General features: G+C 47.0%; 1 protein-coding gene across 7 annotated transcripts in view; it reads left to right on the forward strand.

The window, feature by feature from the left end:
• The window catches only part of GPKOW (G-patch domain and KOW motifs), a 49,346-nt gene that overhangs the window by 11,464 nt on the left and 16,540 nt on the right, over positions 1-21,342 (forward strand). For 2 of the 7 annotated variants that reach the window (XM_060292416.2, XM_060292415.2), the window contains exons 2-12: positions 6,769-7,235; positions 8,018-8,172; positions 8,272-8,396; positions 10,190-10,299; positions 11,096-11,309; positions 11,679-11,811; positions 12,465-12,618; positions 12,797-12,920; positions 13,012-13,081; positions 13,614-13,699; positions 13,793-13,950. In XM_060292416.2, coding sequence (XP_060148399.1) covers positions 7,078-7,235; positions 8,018-8,172; positions 8,272-8,396; positions 10,190-10,299; positions 11,096-11,309; positions 11,679-11,811; positions 12,465-12,618; positions 12,797-12,920; positions 13,012-13,081; positions 13,614-13,699; positions 13,793-13,924 — 1,461 coding nt within the window. In that variant the 5' untranslated portion in view covers positions 6,769-7,077 and the 3' untranslated portion in view covers positions 13,925-13,950. Of the gene's footprint in view, positions 1-6,542; positions 7,236-8,017; positions 8,173-8,271; positions 8,397-10,189; positions 10,300-11,095; positions 11,310-11,678; positions 11,812-12,464; positions 12,619-12,796; positions 12,921-13,011; positions 13,082-13,613; positions 13,700-13,792; positions 13,951-15,621; positions 16,672-20,268; positions 20,288-21,342 lie in introns of those variants that run through there. The other 5 variants (XM_060292413.1, XM_060292412.1, XM_060292411.1 and 2 more) reach the window with 4 other exon arrangements.

Consider the following 21,342-nt stretch of genomic DNA (forward strand, 5'->3'; position numbering starts at 1 on the left):
TTGGAGAAGGGGCAAGGATTTCCAGGATTTGGCTGCCACCTACTTTTTGGCCTTCTATGTTTAGCCTCGGAACTGTCATGGTGCCTATGGGTGTGTCATTTAGCTTATGCTAATATATTAAAATGAGCATATAATGAGGCTCCAGGTCTCTTGGAAGTTGAATCTTCTGCCATCTTGGACCTAGTTGGTTCTAACCACTTTATGTCTTATCCTCAACTGGTGTGTCATTCTTTTAAAGATTGTACCCTGCCCCCTTCCTTCCTGTTTCTCTTTGAAGTCTTTATCTGTTAGGTCCTACATTTGGGCCCTCTAACAGTTTCTGTTTCCTGTTCTGCCTGCTCCTGCCATGTATGGGTCACATTTTCTTATTTCTCTGCATATTTCACTGAACATTTTAGATAATATATTATAGCAACTCTAGATACTGATCTGCCCATTTTTGTTTTCCTTTGCTTGTTTATTTGTTTAGTGACTTGACTGGACTAATTTAGTCATATCTATTTCCACCTGATGTCCTTCTTCAAAGGGTTCAGGCTTGGGCATGAGCACAGTCACCCTGGAATGACCTTGCTTTTATCCAGGCTCTCTTTGTTTCTTTCCCTGATCTCTTGGTTTAATTTCTGGCTGGTCTGCCCGTATTGATACCATACCTAGCTTAACCGGTACTAATTTTTTACAGTACCCTGGTGCATAATTTTTTCCAGTTAACCAATTAAAGTCTTATTCAATTAAAGTCAGGCCCCTTTTTCAATTAAAATATGGGGTGGTCTTTTTTTTTAAATATATATTTATTTATTTATGGCTGTGTTGGGTCTTCGTTTCTGTGCGAGGGCTTTCTCTAGTTGCGGCAAGCGGGGGCCACTCTTCATCGCAGAGCGCGGGCCTCTCACTATCGCGGCCTCTCTTGTGGAGCACAGGCTCCAGACGCGCAGGCTCAGTAGTTGTGGCTCACGGGCCTAGTTGCTCCACGGCATGTGGGATCTTCCCAGACCATGGCTCGAACCCGTGTCCCCTGCATTGGCAGGCAGATTCTCAACCACTGCGCCACCAGGGAAGCCCGGGGTGGTCTTTTTTTTAATCTTTTTTTTAAATTGAAGAATAGTTGATTTACAATGTTTCAGGTATAAGTATGGTGTAGTCTTTGAGAGCAGTCTTTGTGGCTTGCTCTGACCCTAGAAGGATTCTCAGCTGTTTCTCTCTGTTTTGCTTGTTGCTATCTTGGAGATACCAGCCGCCTCTTAATTGCTCATAAAGCCCTTATTCTTTAACTTCTTGACTTTCTGTCCAAGTAAATCAGTCCCCTTAAGGAGAGCTATTAAACTCTCTGTTCTTTGTACTCCCCCTCAAGAGCTGGGGGTGGATCAGAAGCCCACTTGTCTTGGAGTGACTGACACTCGATCTTCTATGAGCAGGGTGCTGGGGAGGTTATATCCCTTGGTATTGTCTGCTTGTCTTTCCCAGTGTGGAACCCGCACTCTAACAGTAAGCTGTGGAGTGGGCAATTGGGGCCCAGTATGCTTGGTCTGCCACACTGGGGTAAAGCTTCCACCCTAAGAATGGGGTCTGGGTGGTAGAAGAGAGCCCCAGACCTATTAGTCATGCATTCCCAGAATAGAGCTTCTGTAACATGGGGCTGGAGGAGATGAGACAAGCTGGTAGCCTACCCCTCATGAGGAGAAACCACTGCTGTAGACTGGGAACGGGAGGGAGAGAGAGCCCCATGTTCTTGGCCACACTGTCCTGGAGTAGAGCTTCTTTTTGTCACACTGCGCTGGGGTTCAAGGAGGGAGCAAGTCATGGCTCAAGTGCCAGACTCTTGGTGTTCTTACAGTGATTTATTGGAGTTTCTTGAACAAATGTTTCGCCATTTCCTGTATACCCTTACGCAATTCCCAGAGACTTTAAAGTGTTGTTTTAAAAAATAATTTTCAGTAGTTAGGGTTGCTTTGTTGAGGACAAGGTCTACCAAGCTCCTAGTGCTACTATTCTGGAAGTGCTTCTCTATTTTTTAAAAAAGTGAAATATACCTAATAGAGAAGAACATGCATACAACATACATGAACAGTTTGACAAATTGTAAAATCAGTACAGTACCTGTGTGACTCTCACCAGGTTAAATAAGAGAATGTTATTAATTTCCCAGAAATCCCCTACATATTCCTCAAATTGCTTTCTCCATTTAACAAAATATTGTAGCTATTGTCCCTTGTCAAGCCATGAAGAATTTTTAAACCTTTTTAGTAAAAGTATGACATACATTCACTCATTAGCATACAGAACATCCTGCCCCAATTTTCCATTCTTTCCTTCAGATCTAGTCTTAGAAATGGAGTCATTGGGTCAGGAAAGGCATATATATTATTATACTGCCCCTGATAAATGTTGAATCAATTTGTGCCCTTATCAGCAGTGTATGAACGTGCCCATTTTCTTCCATCTTTAGTAGCTCTGGGCATCATCCATAGTACTTACTATTTTGTGATCTTGGCCAACTCAGTTACCCTCTCTGTGCTGCAGTTCTCTTATATGTAAAATGGATTTTTAAAATAGTTCCTACATCACAGAATCCTTTGGAGGACTAAATGAGTGCTTAGTTGGGCAATTGGCATAGAGAACTTACCACAGAAGTAGTTGTCATTTTTACTTTTGGTCTTTACCAATGAGTTAAATGAAGAACAACATTTTATTATTTATTTATTTGCATTGCTTTGAGTATTAGTGAGGTTGAGAATCTTTACATGTGCTTCATGGCTATTTGTATTTCCCATTTTGTGAACCACCTACTTATGTCCACTGCCCATTTTTCAGTTGGGGGTTGCTTGCCTTTTATAGTTATTGAACTACAGGAGTTCTTTGTGTATTGAGTACATTGTCCCTATACCTTTGATAGACATTACTTTTTTATTTTTATTTATTTATTTAAATTTTTGGCCACACTGCCTGGCATGCGGGATCTCCCCGACCAGTGATCGAACCCACGCCCCCTGCAGTGGAAGCCAGATTCTTGACCACTGGAGTACCAGGGAAGTCCCTATATTACTTTTTTTTTTTTAATTTATTTTAGCTGCATTGGGTCTTCGTTGCTGCACGTGGGCTTTCTCTAGTTCTGGCGAGTGGGGCCTATTCTTCGTTGCGGTATGTGAGCTTCTCACTGCGGTGGCTTCTCTTGTTGTGGAGCACAGGCTCTAGGCGCGCGGGCTTCAGTAGTTGTGGCACGTGGGCTCAGTAGTTGTGGCTCGCGCGCTCTAGAGCACAGGCTCAGTAGTTGTGGTGCACGGGCTTAGTTGCTCCGCGGCATGTGGGATCTTCCCAGACCAAGGCTCGAACCCGTGTCCCCTGCACTGGCAGGCGGATTCTTAACCACTGTGCCACCAGGAAAGTCCCCCTACATTACTTTTTTAAAACACGAATTTTGTCATGTCACATAACCTTCTCATGACTCTCTCATCACATGCAGCAGAAAGTCCTAAGCCTTGAATTCCTCACTACCCATGACCAAGCCACTGCACATCACTCCAGCTTCACTTCCTGCCATCTTTTAGAAAGCTTTTTAAATCTTCAGCCCCTCTTAGAAGTGGTATCATGTACAACTAATCCCCTTCTGTCTTCTCAGCCACCCCTTCCCACAGCCCTGTTTGTCTGCAGCCATAACCACACTGGTAACCATGGATTTTTCCCATAATCCCATATGAGTACCTTGAAGGAAGGGCATGTAACAGAGTAAGTGCTCAATTAATGTTTATTCAATGAACAAAAGAATAAATGGTTGAATTTGCAAAACTTTCATATTCTTCCTTCATTGTATGGCAAGCAAATACTTTTCTCAATGCTCGTATAGAAAAAATTTCCTGGTTTTGTTTTCAGAATGAAGGAAAGATAGGAAAAAAAAGTGTCTTTTCTCCCATTACATTTTCACCACAAAGTTTTGCATCAGGACTTGGCATGAGCTCTGTGGCACATGTCAGGAGTGAGTCAGAGACAGGTGTGAAGCAACCCAGAAGGCAAGACCCTCAGGGACCTCTGGCCCTAGCCTGTGTAAGCCTGTATTGTGCACACTATCTCAGGTGGCTGCTTCAGGAAATGGGTATCACTTCAGCCATGGACAGTTCACCTCCCAGGCAATGTTCACATCATTAGTAATAAGATATAATATTGTGAACCCTCTGATATGATGTGATGAGAAGGGCACATTACCTTTGTGTCATTCTTGCCAGGAACCCATAACCTCAGCCTAATTGTAAGAACTCATCAGAGAAGCCCAAACTGAGGGACATTCTACAAAATAACTGAACTGTACTTTTCAAAAATGTTACGGTCATGAAAGACAAGGAAAGAACAGGAATTTTCACAGATTGGAGGAGACTTAAAAAGGCATTACCGGGGCTTCCCTGGTGGCGCAGTGGTTAAGAGTCGTACTGCCAATGCAGGGGACACGGGTTTGATCCCTGGCCCGGGAAGATCCCACATGCCGCAGAGCAACTAAGCCCGTGCGCCACAACTACTGAGCCTGCGCTCCAGAGCCCACGAGCCACAACTACTGAGCCTGCGTGCCACAACTACTGAAGCCCACACGCCAAGAGCCCGTGCTCCACAACAAGAGAAGCCTGCGCACCTCAACGAAGAGTAGCCCCCGCTCGCCACAACCAGAGAAAAGCCCGTGCATAGCAACAAAGACCCAACGCAGCCAACAATAAATAAAATAAAATAAAATAAAAATTTTAAAAAAGGCATTAGCATTATATGCAAAGTATGATCCCAGATTGAATCCTGGAACAGAAAATTATCACTTAGTTAATTGTATTGCATCAATGTTAATTTCCTGATTATGATAATTATACTATTGTTATATAAAATGTTTAGGGGGGATCTAGATATACAGGGACTCTCTGTACTATTTTTTCAACATTTCTTTTAGTCTAAAAGTATTTCAAAATAAAAATTTAAAGTTTTTTTTGTTGTTGTATATTTTGAAAACCAAAATGGCTTCTCCCTTGAGATACCAGGGCCCATCCCAGGATGCCCAGGGCTTGTAAGCCTCAAAACATGGCCACAAAATTGATTGAATATTGGGCTTCCTGTTTTCAAGAGCAACCTCTGACCCACCATACTATTCTACTTTCCAAACATTGTGACTATGTCCCCATTTCATTTAATTATATGTATAGCTTCACATTTAAAGGCTCTAGTATATTCATTCCACCCAAACCATGTGCTATAATTCATTTAGCCCATCCCCTTTTGTTGTTCATTTAAGTGTTCTTCAAGCTTTTGTTACAATAAATAATACTCTGATGAATCTCATATAAAAATACTTTTACACATCTTGGATGATTTCCTTGGGATGAATTTTTAGCAGATTTGTAGTATTCTTTCTTGTGACTATTTGTTTAAGTATCACTCTTCTACTTCACAAACTCTTAAGGTCCTACTCAGAGGTGTCTGTCTCATTAATCTTCTGAGGGCTTAGGACCTGGCTCTCACAACATATTTAAAGTTGGTAGGAACTATTTTTTTTTAAATCTGTTTTGAGTGTCATTGTTCCCCACTAGACTTGGAGCCTCTAGAGAGGAGGCCAGACTATTTTATTAATACAGTTGACCCTTGAACAATGTAGGCATTAGGGGCACTGACCCAGCGCAGTCTAAAATCCCTATATAACTTTTTTTTTTTTTTGGCTGTGTTGGGTCTTCGTTGCTGTGCACAGGCTTTCTCTAGTTGCGGCCAGTGGGGGCTACTCTTCATTGCTGTGCGTGTGCTTTTCATTACGGTGGCTTCTCTTGTTGCAGGGCACTGGCTCTAGGCACGCAGGCTTCAGTAGCTGTGGCACGTGGGCTCTGTAGTTGTGGCTTGCGGGCTCTAGAGTGCAGGCTCAATAGTTGCAGTGCTTGCGGCATGTGGGGTCTTCACGGACCAGGGCTCGAACCCGTGTCCCCTGCATTGGCAGGTAGATTCTTTTTTTTTGAATTTTATTTTTTTATACATCAGGTTCTTATTATCCATTTTATACATATTAGTGTATATATGTCATTCCCAATCTCCCAATTCATCACACCACACACCCCCCCAGGTGGATTCTTAACCACTAGGCCACCAAGGAAGTCCCTAAAATCCCTGTATAATTTTACAGTCTGCTCTCCATGTTCTGCATCCTCGTATTCAACCAATCTTGCATCATGTAGTACTGTAGTAGGTTATTTAGTGAAAAATATCCACGTATAAGTGGACCCTCGCAGTTCAAACCTGTGTTATCTAAAGGTCAACTGTATTTGAATCTAGAGTTTGTCCACTATTATATCTGTCATCTTGTAGGTACCACTTACATGTCTATTATTTATTATTGTACACAACTGGCACTCACAGATTTTTTTTCTTTTTTTTTTTAATAAATCTATTTAATTTTATTTATTTATTTTTGGCTGCGTTGGGTCTTTGTTGCTGCACGCGGGCTTTTCTCTGGTTGTTGCGAGCGGGGGGCGGGGGTGGCTACTCTTCGTTGTGGTAAGTGGGCTTCTCATTGTGGTGGCTTCTCTTGTTGGGAGCATGGGCTCTAGGTGGGTGGGCTCAGTAGTTGTGTCTCGCGAGCTGTAGAGCGCAAGCTCAGTAGCTGTGGCGCACAGGCTTAGTTGCTCCGCGGCATGTGGACTCCTCCTGGACCAGGGCTCGAACCCGTATCTCTTGCGTTGGCAGGCGGATTCTTAACCACTGCACCACCAAGGAAGCCCAGATTCTTTTTTTAATGATTTATTTTACCTACATTTCCCACACCAGTAGGGCACAGTAACGTGCACACTGTAGGCGGCCAATAAACGCCTACACGAAGGAGTGACGACTTAGCAAGAAGGAAGCTACCTTCCACCACGCCTACCTTCCCCAAGAACTACATTTCCCTATACGCCACGCGCTCTTGTGAAGTAAAAAGAGCGGCAATTACTTCCTACTGCCCCTATCCGCCTTCGCCTGGCGGTGCCACAGTGTTTCCTGGGAAAGGTAGTTGTAGCGCTGGTGGTCAAGCCCCAGCAAAGCGAGCGCAAACTAAACTTCCCAGCAAGCAGCGCGCCGGCCTGGGACGAGGGGAAGATGGCGGACGCCAAAGATGGTGTTTTGTGGCCTGCGGGAGCCTCCAGTGCCCCAATTTCATTCACCTTCAGTCGCACGTCCGCCCGGAGATGGCTGGCGGGAGACGCGGCTCCGGAGAAGGATTTCTTGAAGACCGAGAAACGGAGGGAGCTGCAGAGGTGAAGCGCTGGGTGTTTCATCCCTTGGCAAGCGGTGCGGTGGGTGCCTGCGGGAGGGTGGAATCTTGAGTTGATTTTCTTGGTGACAGTGGCCTGGGAAGTCTGAAGCACAGCCGGAGAAGATCCGTGGAGGTCAGAAGGCGGGAGTTAGTGGGGGAGGTGGGGAAATTGGACCTGTTGGCCGAGGGGATTGAGAGGAGAGAATGTATTCCTGAGAGGGTGTGTCTTTAGGACTTGGGGACCCTGAGGAGCGTGCGTTCTGAAAGAAGGAAAGGAGGGGAGAATGACAGGACTCCTAGTGTCCCAGGTGAAGCGTTGGGGCTTCTCCCATACGGGGAGCAGGATGGAGTGGCAGATTCAGGTTGGGGGAGGCTATCGTCAGCTTAATTCGGAAAGGAAAGTCTGAGGGAGGGACTTCCAGAAGAGAATCAACCATCTAGGAGGCTGGTGTGGAGCCCGGAGCTGGGGAGAGTCTGGGCTGAAGATGGTGATTTTTAGGTCATAGTGGAAGCCACAGAAGTGGGTCTTGAGATGAACAGAGGGTCCAGAATTGAGGACTGAGTCCTCGAAGGCACTGACATTTAAGAGTTGGGGGTGGGGGAGAGAATCCAAAGAAAGCACCACCAGAGGTATAACAGGAGAGCCAGACAGGAGAAGGGAGGGTGTAGTCAATGGGGCTGGGGGTGTGTTTGGCTCTTGTGTTTCTTCTGAATGAAGGGTTGTGGCTCAAAACTCACTGATTGTGCTACTCTCCCAACTTCACCCCTCTGTGTCCACATCAGTGTGCAGCCCTCAGAAGCCCCCAAGGAACTTGTCATCCCTTTGATCCAGCATGGCCACCTCAGGCAGCCACCGACCCAGGCCCCTGGGCCATCCACACATACTGAGGTCTTGGTGGATGGGATGCTGTCCCAGGCTGTGAAGGAGCTCATTGAGGGTGAGTGCTCCCTCCTTTGCCTTGCCCTAGTGAAGGAAGAAGGGGAGGAAAATGGAAGGATAGGGTGGAACCTCATTGCTCCCTCCCATTCTTCTTTAGAATCCACGAAGTCTCTGGAGGAGAGAGAGAATGCGGGTGTCGACCCCACGCTCGCTATCCCCATGATCCAGAAAGGATGCACCCCCAACGGGGAAGGGGCAGACAGCGAACCCCGGGCTGAGACAGTGAGCTGGCCCCTGGCCTCCCTCCTTCTCCAGTCTCTCACTGCCCTGTCTGCTAGGACTTGTGTCCCTGCACACAGCAGGCAAAGTCTGTGTGTGTACTAAAGGCCTGCTGCCTCGCCCTGCCTCCTTCCATCCTTTTTGGAAGCATTAACAAATGAATCCAGATATTGGGGTGTGAAAAGATACTTGGATTCTGGGATTATCTGAAGGAGCTGAGCAAAGGGAACAGGAAATATAAAGATCCTGAGGGTAGACTCTTCCTGGAGTACTTGAGGAACATCAAGGAGACCAACGTAGCTGGAGTGGAATGAGTGACAGGGAAGAGTAGTAGGTTAGGTCAGAAGTGGGCCATGGTGAGGACTTTGGCTTTTACTCTGAGTGAGGTGAGAGCCATGGGAGGGCTCTGAGCAGAGAAGGGACAAGACTTATGATTTGACAGGCTCTCTCTGGCTGCTACAAGCAGAACAGACTAGTAAGCAGAGGTGGAGGCAAGGAGAGCAGCAGTCCAGGCCAGAGGTGATGGAGACTCAGATCAGAGTGGTAGGAGCGAGGCCAGGAAGACAGGTAGGGTTTAGTGAGAGGGAAGAGGAGGGTCAGTGCTCCTAATGGCAGCAACCACCCAGACAGTGGCCTGATGGCAGAAAATCGGTGTGGTGTGTGTCCATCAGTGACAATCTGTGGTGTGTCTAGAGCGAATATAAAGAATTGAGGGAGTGATGATGGGAGGTGATAACAGGAGAGGTGAGGGGTGTGTCCACAGAAGTAACCAAGTGTGTCTTTCATACCCATGGACCCTACTTTTCACCTCTTCGTTCACAATTTTTTGGCAATGCTTGTTTGGGTCCTAGTTCTCCTATAGCCCCAAACCAGAGAGACTCTTTCGACTGAATGGTTCTCATCAGCCTTCAGACATCCTCTGGTATCTTTCATCTTAAAAAAACCTTCACTTCACTCTCCTTCCTGTTCCAGCTTTGGCCTCCTTTCTCTAATTTTCCCTCTTCTCAGAGCCTTCTGCATCTCAGTTGATCACAGTTCCATCCATCCTTCCTCTCCAAAATACAACCAGAATCTGACCACTTCTCACCATCACCACTACCACTTCTCTGGTCTGAGCCACCAGCATTTCTCATCTGGACTATTGCAGTAACTTCCTCACTGGTCCCCTTGTGGCTGCCACCCTATCGTGGCTCCTGCCCAGCTCTCCTGATTAATCCCTTACCACCCCTCTTTGCCTCCACATCTGTTTCAGTCAGATTGACTTTTATAATGCTCTCCACACATAGCAGATCTTGTCCTGCCTCAGGGCCTTTGCTCTTACTGTTCTCTCTGGAGGACTCTTATCTTCAGGGTTCCCTCTGTCTCTCCTGGTCTCTGCTCAAATATGAACTCAGTGACACTCCTTTCTTCAGCCCTCTGCATCCCCTTAGCCTGCTTTATTTTTCTTCATATGACTTACCACTACCTGGCATATCATGTTTTATGAATTTTATTTATTCTGTCTCTACAACTAGAATGTAAGCCACACAAAGGGCAGGAGTTTTTGTCTATTTTGTTCACTGTTTTATCCCCAGCACCTAGAACGGTAGCTGGCACAGAATAGGTGCTTTATAAAGATTTGTCCAAGGACTGAACATGGAGGAATAAAGTGAGGGATGGCAAGAGGAAATAAAAATTCACCCTTGAGCTGACTGGAAAAGAAGTCTCGAAGGTCACCTAGTGGGTGATAGCAAGTACACTTCAGAGGGCCCACTGTAAGCCAAGCCTGACCGTCCTTCCTCTGCCTAAACCCATAGGTGCCGGAGGAGGCTGATTATGAGGCAGTCCCTGTAGAGGCCTATGGGCTGGCCATGCTGCGGGGCATGGGCTGGAAACCTGGCGAGGGCATCGGCCGTACCTTCAATCAGTGAGTTTCTAGGGTCGGGGCAGGGGACAGCAGACGGGCCAGGGAACAGACCCCCATGGTTACCGCCCACCCAGAACCATCCAGGCAGGGAGAGGGCACATTACCACCCTATGTATTTCAGTAGCCCCTTCCACTACTCTTTAAGCCTCCTATTTGCCCTTTGAAACTCCATTAAGAGATCCTATTCTGTAAAGATTGCCTCTCTGGGCATCAGCTTCCTTATCTGAAAAATGGGGATAATAACAGTACTGACTTCCCAGGGCTGTTGTGAGAGTTAAGTGAAATGATACACATAAAGCACTTACAGTAGGCCCTGGCCCCAGATAAGCATAGGCTAAACACTTGCTATTATCATGATCATACAGATTACAATCCGTTCTCCACAGTTCCAAACTCTAAAGAATTCTGAAAAACAAACTTTTTTTTTCATAAACTATTTGGCAGCCAAATGGGAACTGAATTGACATTGAGCTTTTTACCATCTGTTTCTCTTGCTTGGTATGAATAGTTATGGTTTCCCCTGTAGAAAAATTAGTATATTTGGTTGTTGGGATCTGCCTCATATCCCACTGTAAATACTGTGTCATAGATGTTATACACCGTAGATTATTAGGTTGAACCAAATAAAATTGCCATTTCTGCAGGTCAGAAACAGTCCCTAATATGAGATTGGGAAGGATACTCTCAAACATATTGATAGGTTGGGATTTGGGTGGTGGTTGGGGGTAGGGGTGAGGAACGGAGCGCTGAAGACCCATGCATCCCCCAACAAGCCCATATTCTGTGTTTCCTGCAGAGTGGTGAAGCCCCGTGTCAACTCACTGAGGCCCAAGGGGTTAGGGCTGGGCGCCAACATGACTGAGTTCCAGGCCCTGGCCCCCACCGGCCCCCACCACCTGCTGAGGCCAGATGAGGAGCAAGAGAAGGATAAGGAAGACCAGCCTCAAGGACTGGTGCCTGGAGGAGCTGTGGTGGTTCTTTCTGGCCCTCACCGAGGCCTCTATGGGAAGGTAAGGAACCAAGATGTGCCTGGAGCCCAAGACAGGCAGCACGGAAAATTGACATGAGGGTCAGAGGGAGGCAGAAGTGGGTTTGGGGTATGAAGGCTGGAAGTCCTTGTCTTTCAGGACTGCCTGGCCTGCCACCTCATTCAATAACTCAGGACTACTTGCTGGGCCTTTCTGAGCCTCAGTTTTCAGCTAAAAGGAAGAGAATGCCATATGCCACAAGTCCCTGAGGATTACATACTTAAAGTGTATCCAAGCCCCACAGTCTGCCGGGAGAGGCACAGGGGTCAGGCCTATTAGAAGTAAGGGTGGACAGCGTGGTCCTAGGAACGTGGGTCAGGTCCACTCACTTCTTCCCCCCCAACACTTTAGGTGGAAGGCCTTGACCCTGACAATGCTCGGGCCATGGTCCGTCTGGCTGTGGGGAGCCGCGTGGTGACTGTTAGTGAGTACTGCCTGCGGCCTGTCTCCCAGCAGGAGTTTGACAAGAACTCCTTGGATCTGAGTGAGTGAGCCTCTTAACCTAGCTGGGGGAGTTGGAGAAGTATTCCTGGGGCGAGGTTAAATCTGCAGAGGGGCAGGACAGTGGTCTGCCTGGCAAGAGTGACTTCTGGTCAGAGTTAAGAAGTGAGAATGAACATAGTGGTTTATTCAGTTTGATTGAAGAGAGGTTGATCTAGTACCCTTGGGTCTTTAGCCTCTTTCTGAGGAAGAAGGAACAAGTGTGGAAACGAGTTCCTACCCTTGGGATGTCTTTGTCTCTTTGGGGTGGTGAACCTCTCTTTTGCTAGGGACTGACAGCAGCTAGGACTAGGGCATGATGGGGAGGAAGGCATTCTAGGCACGTCAGTAGGATGGGTCCGTTTGGCACATAGGAGATGGGAGCCGACAGCCCTCCAGGAGTCCCTAGCCCGCCCTAGGCAGATGACTCAGGTAAGCACTGACAGGACGGGCTAAGGTGGTTGAGCAAGGCTTCCTGAAGGAGGCTGAGACAGTTGAAAGGAAGGGGAGAGCATTCTAATAGCCCAGACAAAGGCTTGATGGTGAGACGGGCACTTTGGCAGTTGGGAGGTGGCCTGAGGCTGAGGTGTGGCCTGGAAGGGAAGAGAGGGAGACATTGAGGTTGTTTCCTGGTTCTCCCCACACCCCCTTGAACAGGCCAGGTGAGCAAAACTTCCCCAAGGCAACAGAATGGAACAGCCTTGTCATGGAAGGCCCTTCAGGATCAGGACCTCCACGTCCGGCAGGAGGACTCAGCGAGGAAGCGGAAACACCATCCAGACCGGTGGGACCCTGAGCATCTCAGATGGAGGTAGGGGTCAGGGCTGTGGGGAGGCTCCAGCGGTCAGAGAAGGCTTCTAGGGCAAGGCACGTGCCTAGAAGGAACTAGGAATGGCATTATGAGTGGGTTTTAAGACATCAGCAAAGGTGGGATGACCAGAATGTGCCTCTGATAAAGAACTAAGCCTGGTGTTGGCCCCGCTCCACAGACAGGATGAGCCTGCAGCCAAGAGTGAGAAAGCAGCTCCCAGGAGTCAGCACTGGCTGCACAGGGACCTGCGTGTGCGGTTTGTGGACAAGTTGCACAAGGGTGGCCAGTATTACAACACCAAGGTGGGAGCCCTGCACCTGGGTCTGCTTCCTCCCCAGGGACTGGGCCCACTTAGCTCTCTAACATTCTCATATCCCCTGGCCCTTTCCCCAGATGACAGTCGAAGATGTCCTGAGCCCAGATACCTGTGTGTGTCGGACAGATGAAGGCCAGGTCCTGGAAGGTGAGTCTGAGGGATGGCCATTGGGTCATTATCATCCTGGAGGCTGATTGAGAGGGCTGTCTTGGGCCAACAGCCTGGCCAAAGGCGGGAGGTTGGACAGAGTTAGGTTTTTTGCAAGGCCCAGCATCCTCTAACAGATCATTAGACGCTTCCATGATGGTGAATATCTGAGCCTCACTTTCCTCTTCTGCAAAATTAGCATGGAGATAACCTATTTCTCCCTCTTATAACTGGTCCCTTGTAGGGATGTGTGTAAGCTCGCTGTGCAGGGCAGGGCATACAACGTGCCCACAATAAATGGTATCTGTTATCACCCCCACCCATCATCATCATCATACATAAATGCTCCCTTTATTACAACTATTGCCAGGAACCGCTCCTTAGGTTTCCTCCTCTGTGAAATGGATGTGGGGGCCTCGCATCTGTCAACAGGCACAGAGTGGCACCAGAGAATACAGGAAAGGCCCTTCTGACAGGACCCTGACTGGGCTGACCCTTGCTGCGGGCCTCACTCCCCTCTCCTTGTCCACAGGCCTGAGGGAAGACATGCTGGAGACCCTGGTCCCTAAGGTCCAGGGCAACCGGGTGATGGTGGTGCTGGGGCCATGGGCTGGAAGGGTGAGTCCAAGACCTGGGAATGGGCATGGGAGCACTCAGGGAATGTCCCTGAATCTGGGTTGGCCTTGCTGACTCCACCCGCCCCTACTCTAGGTGGGCCGTCTGCTGGACCGGGACAGAGAGCAGAGCCGGGCTCTTGTGCAGCTGCAGAGAGAGAATCAGGTGGTGGAGCTTCACTATGATGCCATCTGCCAGTACATGGGCCCCAGCGACTCGGAGGACTGACCTGTGGACACACTCCCATCCCCCAGGTTGTTACCAATCCCGTACAGTGTGAAAAGCCTGCCTTCACGAAGGTGGGGGGGGGGGTCATGGTTCCGCCCTCCACTTGCAGTGCAGCCCTGGGACAGGATGGACCAGAAGGGAGGCTAGAAACAAACCCAGTATTTACCAGAACTTAGTATATAATAAAAACCAGTTCTGGGCTTTCCTGGTGGCGCAGTGGTTGAGAATCCGCCTACCAATGCAGGGGACACGGGTTCGTGCCCTGGTCTGGGAAGATCCCACATGCCGCGGAGCGGCTGCGCCCGTGAGCCATGGCCACTGAGCCTGCGCGTCCGGAGCCTGTGCTCCCCAACAGGAGAGGCCACACAGTGAGAGGCCCGCGAACCGCAAAAAAAAAGCCAACAAGAGATCATAAATGGTGTGCTGAGCTGTGAGTGGAGATGGGAGCTGTGCTGATTGAGGTGGGAACCAGTCCTTTTTTCAGCCCCACCGCCCAGCTTGGGCTGCTCACCAAGTGGAAGGATCCATCTGCTCCCGAGCTCACTGTCGGAGTCCAGAAGCTCTGAACACTGTCCCCGAGCAGAGACTAGGGATTCTGGAACACCACATCTCTGGACAACTTTCTGAGTGAGAATCTAGCAGGCTCTGCTTTTACTTTTGGTCCAGAGCAGATGCCCAGAGGATATCTTGAGCCTGTGACAGGAGTCAAGTGGAAGGGAGGCTTCTCCCCACCAATGGGACGTGTTAGCACTACTTTCCAGAGGAGTCAGTTAATCTCGGGGCCCCCGTTTTAGTCCCAAAACTTTGAAGGTGAAAAAATTTTGTCTATCTCGAGTAGAATTTCTCTGGTTGCTCCAGGTAACTGGGTTCTCAAAAAGGTTATCCTTTTTCCATTAAAGGGTTCCAGAGAATCCTTTTTCCTGTTTAATGGCCTAAGATACAAAATCAACAAGGGAAGAAAAAAAAATCAGGGGAAGTCAGAACTTTAGGCACAAGTGTTTCTAAATCATCCCCAGTCACTAAGTCATTGATGTAATTAATGGTATTTGAGTTAGATCTAGGCTTCTGGTATAAACTCCTGATGCTTCAGAACACGGCACAGCTGTGGAGAATTTAAACCCTTCCCCCTCAAGCAGGATAATAAAGGTGAGCTTCTGTCCTTGCCAAGCAGAGGCAGACTACCCTTTTGAGCCAAAATGAGCAGGTATAGAAAGACAGTGAGTTGGCCAGATCAGTGTGCCTAGTAAGGCAAGGGATGATTAGAAAACCTTCCAGTATAGTAACCCCAATATGAGGGACACTTACACAGACCGATTTACTTTTTTTTTTAATCATCCCTGCTTAATTCCAGAACTCTGTTTTCAAGATTAGCCAAACAGGGTTGTTAAGACAGATACCAGAGAACAAACCCCCACCCCCAGTTGCTCGTTCTCGAGTCATCATGGTGATTGCACATGCTGCCTTGGAATTCCAGGCTGAGTTGTATTTTTAATCTTGGGAAGGGTTAGGGGACTTCCCTGGTGGTCCAGTGGATAGGACTCCACACTCCCAGTGTAGGGGGCCCGCGTTGGATCCATGGTCGGGGAACTAGATCCCACATGAGTGCTGCAACTAAGAAGCCCGCATGCTACAACTAAAAGATCCCACGTGGGGCTTCCCTGGTGGTGCAGTGGTTAAGAATCCGCTTGCCAATGCAGGGGACACGGGTTCGAGCCCTGCTCCAGGAAGATCCCACATGCCGTGGAGCAACTAAGCCCGTGCGCCACAACTACTGAGCCTGCGCTCTAGAGCCCGCGAGCCACAACTACTGAAGCCCGCGTGCCACAACTACTGAAGCCCGCATGCCTAGAGTCCGTGCTCTGCAACAAGAGAAGCCACCCAATGAGAAGCCCACACACCGCAACGAAGAGTAGCCCCCGCTCGCTGCAACTGGAGAAAAGCCCGCGCACAGCAACTAAGACCTAACGTGGCCAAAAATAAAAATAAATAACTTTATTTAAAAAGATCCCATGTGCTGCAACTAAAGACCTGGCGTGAGCCAAAAATAAATATTTTTTCTAGAGGTTCCCAATTTGGCACACCCAGAAATCACTTTCTTATGCTGTTATGTGCTTCACCCAGTCAAGAAGGCCGCCTCCTTTCTCCAAATCATAATAAATCCATCTTGGTAATGCTCTTGAGAAGGACAGAAAGCTCCTCGGGGAATGGCCCTGGTCCCATGTGTCTGCCCTGCAACGTGGCATAACCTGGCAGTTTCAGACAAATCCCTCCATCTCCTCTGTGCGCCATGACACTTAAAACAGATCTTTCACCAGATCTGATTTCCTAGAGTTAATGTTTCTCCCGAGCCTGCCTTTGGAAATGGGGCCTGAAGTTCTTGAATACAGCCCTGTGTCCAGAAGGCCTAGCCCTCGGCAGAGCGCCTGGTCCCCCCGGGGCAGATCATCGGTTCTTTACATGCTTGCCCTGAGAGGATCCCTCCTGATCCCTCAGTTTGAGGACAGGGCTGCTTACATTCCTGGAAGCGTAGACAGTATCAGGAAGCTTTCCCAATCTGCCCCTTGTTCACTGTGTACAAATACCCTTTGAGTCTGTGCAGTTTTCTCGGCTGCTGTGCTTGCTGCCAGTGTTGCCCCTTAGGCAGTGGTTACTGCAATGACAGCTTCTGTGAGCCCATGAACTCTCCACAGACCACTCAAGCTGGGGACCGTGACCCGTACAATTTGTCCAGACTGGCTTCTTCCACATCACAGGGTCTGAGCAAGATGTGGGTGAAAAAGCATCTGCCTCTTCTGCCAAGTCTCCAGAAGTTTCCCTGGCAGGGTGCAACCTCTGTTAAAAAACTGTCCAGACACTGAACCAGGAATGTGTGGCAGCAGACTCAAGAAGCAGCTTCTCTGCCTTTTGAGAGAGAAGTGAAGTATTTGGGTGATTGGGACTACTGCGTGGGGCTGAGCTTGGTGGAGAAATATACAGGTAGGCCCTTTGTTTCTGACGTTGCTTCCTCAGCCGGGGGATGCTCCCCTCCACTCCCACACTGGGACCTCTTAATCTCCATGTTTGTAGCATCAAGCAGAGAGAGAAAGTATCCAACAACTTGGAAAGCTACATCCTCACCAGGTTACCCCTATTTCTCCAATTCATTCATCAGGCATCTGTGGGGAACCCCTACTGTATGCCAGATACTATTCTGCATGCTAGGGATACAGTAAAGGGTAAATCATTCATTCAACAAGTATTGAGTCTCCATTCTACGCCAGACATGATTCTAGCTACTGAAGATTTAAAAAGCACCATGAACAAAACAAAGATCCTTGCCCTTGTGGAGCTGACATTCCAGTGGGGCTGAGAGGCAATAAGCATAAGAAGTAAATGAGCCAGTATGTTAGAAGATGCTAACAGCCATGGGGCTGGGTGGGGGGGAGCGGGGAGAAAGTACAGCAGGGTAAAGGGGATCCAGAGTGGGCAATATTCATAGGATGGCCAGGGAAGGCTTTACTACAAAGGTGACATTTGAGAAACTATATGAAGAAGTGAGGGAGAGTCATGCAGCTATCTGGAGAGTGGTCTGAGTCAGGAAACAGAAAGTGCAAAGGCCCTGTGGTGGCACCATTGCTGGTGTGTTTGAGGAATAGTGAGGCCAGTGTGGCTGCAGGGGAGTAAATGAGGGAGAGGGGATGTAGGAGGTCAGGTCCGAGAGGTACTATGGTGCTTTGAGGGCCACATGCAATGTTCTGACTGAGGTGACAATCATAAACCTTCATGCAGCCACTGCCAGAGACTGCCTGTTGATGCCACCCCCACCCCCACAGCCACATTAAATACAGCTGCCCGCCAAGTGCTTTGGTCAGTCTGGCTGATTTCCACTGTCAGGAACTGACTCTCCCACTGGCTGCCCAGTGGGGCTGCTGGAACTTCCTGGAAGGCTTACTTCTCTGTCAGTGCCAGTGGGGTACTTTGAGGCATTGCCTCAAACTTGGGAAGCAACTTCCTTCCCAGGCCTCGGAGGAATCCTCAGCACTTGCACACCCCACCCCACCCCACCCCACCCCCCCCATCTTTAACCGCTTCTCTGGAAGAGTTATTGTCTGAAAACAGACACCACCGGCTAAAGAGGAGAAGCACTAAATGTATCCTGTTTCCCCACAGCCTCTCAAAAGAGGACTAAATGCCACAACGTTGCTCACTAATCTTTTGGTAGTACTGATTTTCCTTATAACCTCATCCCATCCTTGTCTTCAAAAGTGCTTTAAGTCCTTGGGGAATTGCAAATTAAAAACAACAATGAAAAAAATAAAACAACAATGAGCTACCACTACACACCTATGAGAATGGCAAACATCCAACACACTGACAATACCAAATACTGGTGAGGATGTGGAACAACAGGAACTTTCATTCATTACTGGTAGGAATGCAAAATGGTACAGCCACTCTGGAAGACCGTCTGGACATTTCTTAAAAAACCAAACATACTCTTACCATATGATCCAGCAATCACACTCCTTGATATTTACCCAAAGGAGCTGAAAACATATCCACACAAAAACGTGCACATGGATATTTATAGCAGCTTTATTCATAAGTGCCAAAACTTGGAAGCAACCACAATTGTCCTTCAGTAGGTGAATGGATATAGGAACTGTGGTACATCCAGACAATAGAATATTATTCAGTGCTAAAAAGAAATGAGCTATATAGCCGTGAAAGGAAACTTAAATGCATATTACTAAGTGAAAGAAATCAATCTGAAAACGCTACATACTGAATGTTTCCAACAATATGACATTCTGGAAAGGTCAATACCATGGTGACAGTAAAAAGTGGTTGCCAGGAGTTAGAGAGTAAGGGAGGGATGAATAGGCAGAGCACAGAGGATTTTACTGCAATGAAACTACTTTGTATGCTACTCTAATGGTCGATATGTGCCATACATTTGTGAAAACCCACAGAATGTGCAACACAAAGCGTGAACCCTAATGTAAACTAGGGACTTTTGGTGACAATGATGTACTATTGTCAATAAATGTAGGTTCATTGATTGTAATAAATGTACCACTGTGGTGCAAGATGTCAATAGTGGGGGAAGATGTGCATGGAGGTAGGGGCAGGGGTGTATTTTCTACTCAGTTTTGCTATGAATCTAAAACTGCTCTAAAAAATAAAGCTGATTCTTTTAAAAAAGCGATTTAAGAATCTTTATGAAAATTAGAGATACACCATCCCTTTTGTCTTTGCCATATCCTATTAATAAACTTTTCAAAAAGCAGTTCTTATTTTTTATTTTTTTATTATTATTATTATTTTGCGGTACGTGGGCCTCTCACTGTTGTGGCCTCTCCCGTTGCGGAGCACAGGCTCCGGACGCGCAGGCTCAGCGGCCATGGCTCACGGGCCCAGCCACTCCGCGGCATGTGGGATCTTCCCGGACTGGGACACGAACCCGTGTCCCCTGCACCGGCAGGCAGACTCTCAATCACTGCACCACCAGGGAAGCCCAAAAAGCAGTTCTTATATATTCTAGATACAGATACTTTATCAGATACATGCTTTGCAAGTATTTTCTCCCAGTCTCTGGTTTGTCTTTTCATTCTCTTAATGTCTTTTGAAAAGCAGAAATGTTCAATTTTGATGAAGTCAAATTTATCAATTTGTTCTTTCTGGCTTGTCCTTTTGATGTCATATCTAAGAAATCTTCACCTAATCCAAGATCACAAAGGTTTTCTAGAAGTTTTATAGTTCTAGATTATATGTTTAGGTCTTTAATCCATGTTGAATTAATTTTTGTGTGTGGTGGGAGGTATGGATCCAGGCTCATTCTTTTGGGTATGGATATCCAACTGTTCCAGCACCATTTGTTGAAAAGACTACCCTTCCTCCACTGCATTGCTTTCCGCTTTTTCAAAAATCAGTTATCCACCACAAAGGAAAGAAAAAGATCAGTTGTCCACATATTTTTGGATTGATTTCTGGACTCTGTTTTGTTCTATTGGTATATTTATCTATCTGTATGCCAGTATCATGCTGTATTGATAACTATAGCTTTATAATGATTCTTTTTTTTTAATTTAATTTATTTTCAGCTGTGTTGGGTCTTCGTTGCTGTGCGCGGGCTTTCTCTAGTTGCGGAGAGCAGGGGCTACTCTTCACTGCGGTGCACGGGCTTCTCATTGTGGTGGCTACCCTTGTTGCGAAGCACAGGCTCTAGGCCAGCGGGCTCAGTAGTTGTGGCTCGTGTGCTCTAGAGCGCAGGCTCAGTAGTTGTGGTGCACGGACTTAATTGCTCTGTGGCATGTGGGATCTTCCTGGACCAGGGCTTGAACCTGTGTCTCCTGCATTGGCAGGTGGATTCTTAACCACTGCACCACCAGGGGAGTCCTATAATGATTCTTGAAATCAGGTAAGATTAGCCCTGCAACTTTGTTATTCTTTTGCAGAGTTGCTTCGGCTATTCTAGGTCTTTTACATTTCTATATGAATTTTAGAATCTTTTTGTCAATTTCTACTACAAAAGAGCCTACTGGGATTGGATCAAATCTATAGATCAATTTGGGAAGAATTAACATGTTAATAATATTTAGTCTTCCAACCCATGAACAAGGTCCATTTATACATGTCTTTAATTTGTCTCAGCAGTTTTTGTAGTCTTCGGTGTATAAGTATTGTACTGAAGAAAAAAAGGATAAATGTCTTGTCAGATTTATCCCTAAGTATTTAATACTTCTTGATATTATTGTACATATTATTTTTTGAATTTTATTTTTTTTATACAGCAGGTCCTTATTAGTCATCAATTTTATACACATCACTGTATACATATCAATTCAAATCGCCCAATTCAGCACACCACCATCCCCCCCTGCGGCTTTCCCCCCTTGGTGTCCATACGTTTGTTCTCTACATCTGTGTCTCAACTTCTGCCCTGCAAACCAGTTCATCCATACCATTTTTCTAGGTTCCACATACATCCGTTAAAACACAATATTTGTTTTGCTTTCTGACTTACTTCACTCTGTATGACAGTCTCTAGATCCATCCACGTTTCAACAAATGACCCAATTTCGTTCCTTTTTATGGCTGAGTAATATTCCATTGTATATATGTACCACTTCTTCTTTATCCATTCGTCTGTCGATGGGCATTTAGGTTGCTTCCATGACCTGGCTATTGTAAATAGTGCTGCAATGAACATTGGGGTGCATGTGTCTTTTTGAATTATGGTTTTCTCTGGGTATATGCCCAGGAGTGGGATTGCTGGATCATATGGTAATTCTATTTTTAGTTTTTTAAGGAACCTCCATACTGTTTTCCATAGTGGCTGTATCAATTTACATTCCCACCAACAGTGCAAGAGGGTTCCCTTTTCTCCACACCCTCTCCAGCATTTGTTGTTTGTAGATTTTCTGATGATGGCCATT

This window comes from Globicephala melas, chromosome X (genome assembly GCF_963455315.2).
Source record: "Globicephala melas chromosome X, mGloMel1.2, whole genome shotgun sequence".
NCBI classification, from domain to species: Eukaryota; Metazoa; Chordata; class Mammalia; order Artiodactyla; family Delphinidae; genus Globicephala; species Globicephala melas.